General features: G+C 44.8%; 1 protein-coding gene across 1 annotated transcript; it reads right to left on the reverse strand.

Annotated features, from left to right (window-relative positions):
* Nucleotides 1-591: 591 nt before the first annotated feature.
* LOC125757372 (uncharacterized) lies at nucleotides 592-1,837 on the reverse strand. Its single transcript, XM_049412924.1, has one exon. The coding sequence runs from the start codon at nucleotides 1,835-1,837 to the stop codon at nucleotides 989-991; it is 849 nt and encodes a 282-aa protein (XP_049268881.1). The 3' UTR covers nucleotides 592-988.
* Nucleotides 1,838-4,613: the final 2,776 nt, after the last annotated feature.

The following is a 4,613-nucleotide window of genomic DNA, read 5'->3' on the forward strand; positions in this document are numbered from 1 at the left end:
CGAGTTCGTGTAATATACTTTGAAAACAGTTCGTTTCTCGCAGTGAACCCACCGCATCGGGCGAGTGGTGACGATTTTATAGGGGCCTATATTTGCGATGCGGCGAACCTTGATATGACGGTGAACGTATTTAAAAGTCTGCGCGGCATTTTCGAAGCAAAAGTCACCTTGTCACTGCAGGCAGTTCAAAGGTGTTCTGGTGCAGGGCAGGAGTCCATGATATATTTTATGATGGTGCCTGTGACCACGGGAAAGGCGGATGAAACAATCGCGTAGTTCACGATGTTCCCTCCACGCCAAATAACTTCGGCACCCTGTTTGTCACACCCTATATATTGCTTCTATGCGTAATAAAATTCCCTGCAGGAAGTTTACTTCTTGCGTGCAAATCTATACAATGGACTGCTTAGAGACCTTACAGGTATTTAGCACTGGCGAAAATGAGAGCACTCAGTCATATCGCACCTACCCCCCCCCCTTCAGCCAAGAAGCCAGTAAATTAGGCTTGACAGAAGACAAAGACACGGGAGCAACAAGGAACGTTTTAATAGTAATGATAACAACATAACAACAACTTTAGCGATTGAAACAAGCAGCAATGTGCACAAAGACAGATCAGAGCAAAGCAAAACATTACATAAAAAGAGGCACACAAAATTTGTAAAATGTCATATTGTGGTTTCAACTTTCCCCCCTTTTTAGCGAATTCGACATATGCCTTCACGTTATGATACGTAAGGTAAGTTGCTTGTTTCAGTGAACTTTTATTTACATCGAAAATCCAAGGCTGATTACACATAAAACATATAACAATTGTTGCGTGCATATTTCCTGCACAAGGACAGCTCATCAAAAAGAACAAATGAAGTCAGCTACACGAATGTTCATTTGCACAGTAACAGACAGATTCAACACAGTATGCTCACAGAAATGCGTTCTTTTCATAAGCAGTAATTTTTAAATTGGATTGGAGCCTTTTAAAAAGCTGCTACTCAAGGTTCACTGCAGCACACGTCTTACTTGACTGACCATTCACCCTTTGTACCTGCTTTTGCCGAAGATGAATCTTTAGCCTTGTCCTAACATACTTTTCCAGCAGCGACTTTTCTACCTGTGCACGATGGATTTCGCAGCTCTCCAGTCGCACAGTTACTGATCTGCGCAATGCACTCAAAATGCTCGCGAATGGGGTTTTTAGCGCCAAAATTCCGTCTTCGTCGGCAAAGGCCTTGAAGTGTTCTTCGCATTCAGTGAGCACTTCCATGACAGCTGGGCTAGGCTGAATGAGCTTTCCAGCGCCCTGAGCGTATTCTTTAAGCTTAACGAGAGTGCTGTATTTATCGTCATTTCCTACCAGTGCCGCTTTGCTGTCCTTGCACTCGTCAATGAATTTCAAGATGGACTTCAGTAGAAAACCTCCTACATATGCAAGAATGTCACGTTCTACTGCAGTGGTTGCATACAGAAGAACGTTTTCAAGCTCTTCTGCTTCCTCGTTCTCCCTACTTTCTTGCGCAACTTGTGCCTTGATACTGGGGTCCAGGAGGTCAGCTAAGTGCAAGCTGTCATCCTCGTTATAGCTAGATGACGTTGGCGTGTGCAAGTATTGGCTGACACATATCATCTTTGGAGCACACTTCACATCGTACGCACTTGGGATGGGCTTCCTGAGTCTTACAACAGAGAAAATATTTTCAAGACAGTCCTGTATCAGTCTACCTGTAAGCAGGTACCGGTAGCCACGTTTCTTCAACAGTTCGTCGGACAGGCACAGCACAACTGTCGTTGATATCAAGAGACCGGCTTGGGAAGGTTTCCAGTGAGCAGTTTTGCCCATGTTGATACGGCAGAAAGTTGTACAAGCCAGTTGAAGGATTTTAACTGCATCTTCATGTTTTGAGGGATCAAAATAGCTCAGAGCAACCACTGGGTGCCGTGATGACATGAGTGTGTACCATTTGCTCACTAATTCAAAGACCCAAGCTGTTGCCTCTGCTTCAGGCTTCAGCTTTCCTTGTTTGACCAGGTATCTGATAGCAGGAGGGGCTTCGCGAAACATTTGAACGGCGACATTCAACTTCATCTTAGTGAAGTGCCCACTGCCAATGTGGATGTCAGACAACTTGTTCGCAACCTTCAGGTCATCGTCAGAGTCAAATTCTAGGACTGCTTTAATGTGATCAACACTGACAATTTCTCCAGGAAGCTCTTGCTCCTTAACGGTGTTTTGTCCTAGTGTAAATGTTTCTGAACGAAGCAGCTGGGCCCGAATGTTTTTCAAAACATGCGCTGGGTCAGCCATAAAAAACAACATCTGGTCTGCAAGGTGCGGGTGTGGTACAGAACACACGGTCTCTGATTGTCTGTTGCTGGAGAATCCCAGTAGGCGCCATACTGTCCGATTAGCTGATCCCATGTCACTGGTTACCACAAGCACTCGCAACGAGATATTAAAGCAGAGCTCAATTAAATGAAACACAAGATCTTTCAGGAGTGCCCCGTCGACTGATCGCCCAGTGAAGTGGTAGGCTATGACCTGCTTCCACCTCGTGTTTAGCCCACCGATCATGAACACAAGGGCATGGTTGGAAACTTGCACATTTGACTGTGGCAGCATGGTACCCCCGAAAAGGCAGTCTAGAGAGCGGTCGTGATCGAAACCCTGGCTGATTTCCATCTCATCCATGAATAACACGCAGTCCTTTTCTATGTCATGCATTGTCTCACTTTTGAGCTTTAAAACATATAGTACCTCATGAAGAATGTCTGGCAAAAAGCGGATGTTCTGAAGTCTTCTAATGAGGGTCCTGTTCGAAGGTAATGGATACGACAACGACCTCAGTAGTTCATATCCTGTTGTGCCACATGCATGTTTAATCTGAAGTGCTACTCTGATAGTCATTTCAGACCATTTTGATCCTTTCGTAGTCTTTCTCGCCAGAGCAGCTGCTTGGTCATTGTTCAGAAAGCTTGCAGTAGTTAATTCGCGTATTTTTTTTTCAGCAGATGCCAGTTTTTTCCTCGCACTTTTGAGCTGTGATTTTGCTTTCTCAAGCAGTCTTTGTAGGCTCTTGTACTTGCGCATCAGGTCAGCGTTTTTTTTTTCGAAGTTCCGCGTTCTCTCGATGAATCAGTGTCGTACCTACAGCTGCACTTTCTCCACTTGTGAAGAGGTGTGGGGATAGCGCTTCTACTCTTCCACACTCAGGCTGATTTTGCAGTGTTGAAGTACCATTTTCAAGAGAGGGTGTCCCACTTGGTACAAAGCTATGAGAAGCTTCAAGACAAGACATCTGTGTTCTATTCTGAACATAAGTGTCACTGAAATGAAAATACTGATGCGCAGAGGCTAACGATTCTCGTGTGCAGCAGGACTTATCAGCACTGCCACTTTTAACGTTATCAAGAGGGACAGATGGCACAAGAAATTTCTGAGATGTCCTTTGACAATTTCTGGTATCTTTTCCTGTCGTAGGAACAGACGCTGGTGCGCTCACAAGTGCAGTTGGCAATGATGCACAATGAATACGTAAGTCACGAGCATCGCCCATGTCAGCTGGAATATCAACCGAGTTAGCAGCCAAAGATTCACAAGCAGAACTAGCACTACCAGAACTGTCAGCGGCGTTGCTTGGGGTGTCACCAGAATGTAGACTTAGCTGAACAGTGTCTACATCTGCGGAGGCACAGTTTGGCTCCACAGCACTGCTTGCTGCAAACATCACATTCGGCACTGGAGCCACCTCTGATACCTGAGCACTGGCTGTCTTGGGTTGTACGCCGGCGACCCTGTCACTTGAGAGATGTGGATGCCGAGGCGGTACGTTTGATACAGCGTCCCGATTATTTGGGGGCAATCTGTGCTTTGGAAGAGCTGAAAGAGTTAACAAAGCCACTTTAGTATAACAAAACCACTTTAGTATTATTGCTGACAAGTACAAAGGTGACATTTAAGATTTCCCACTCACTATTGGAAGAAGTAAGCCATTACTGACTTTGTAAAAAAATCGCACTCAAACTTTGGCCTTTAGGTAAGTCTTTTTGACAAAGCTCGGACAAAGTCACATGCGTAGTTTACAAGCATTTTACGCATGCGCGAGCAATGAATAGTCAAAACAATTTAGCAAGTACATTCAACTGAGCTCACTTACGGCGAAAAGAAAACAGCGTCGGGATAGCATCTGGCCTTAGTTTCTTCAAACCGTCCTGCCTCCTTTGCTCGAAGCTTGTGTCCTCGAAGTAGGCCTTGAACAAAGCAATAATGCGAAAAGTCATAGAAGGCACGAAACAGACAAACGTAGTCTATAAAACACTAAATAAAACTGATATCACGACATAAAATCATCGTTGTGGCAGTTTATGAAAAAAAAGGACAAAAAATTCCGACGCTGCACCACACTCTCCCACGCGGCATATTTGAGTTATAAGCAAACAACCGGAATCCTTGGTGCACAGAAACAGAAGTGTTTAGGACAGACGGACAGACAGACAGATGGACGGACGGACGGACAGACAGACAGACAAGCAGACGTACGACGGACGGACGCGGAAAGTAAATCAGTCGCATTGTATATTATTAAAACAAAAAACTTTACTGGCATAGTTAAGCGAGT

The sequence above is a fragment of the Rhipicephalus sanguineus genome, chromosome 2 (assembly GCF_013339695.2).
Source record: "Rhipicephalus sanguineus isolate Rsan-2018 chromosome 2, BIME_Rsan_1.4, whole genome shotgun sequence".
Lineage (NCBI taxonomy): Eukaryota > Metazoa > Arthropoda > Arachnida > Ixodida > Ixodidae > Rhipicephalus > Rhipicephalus sanguineus.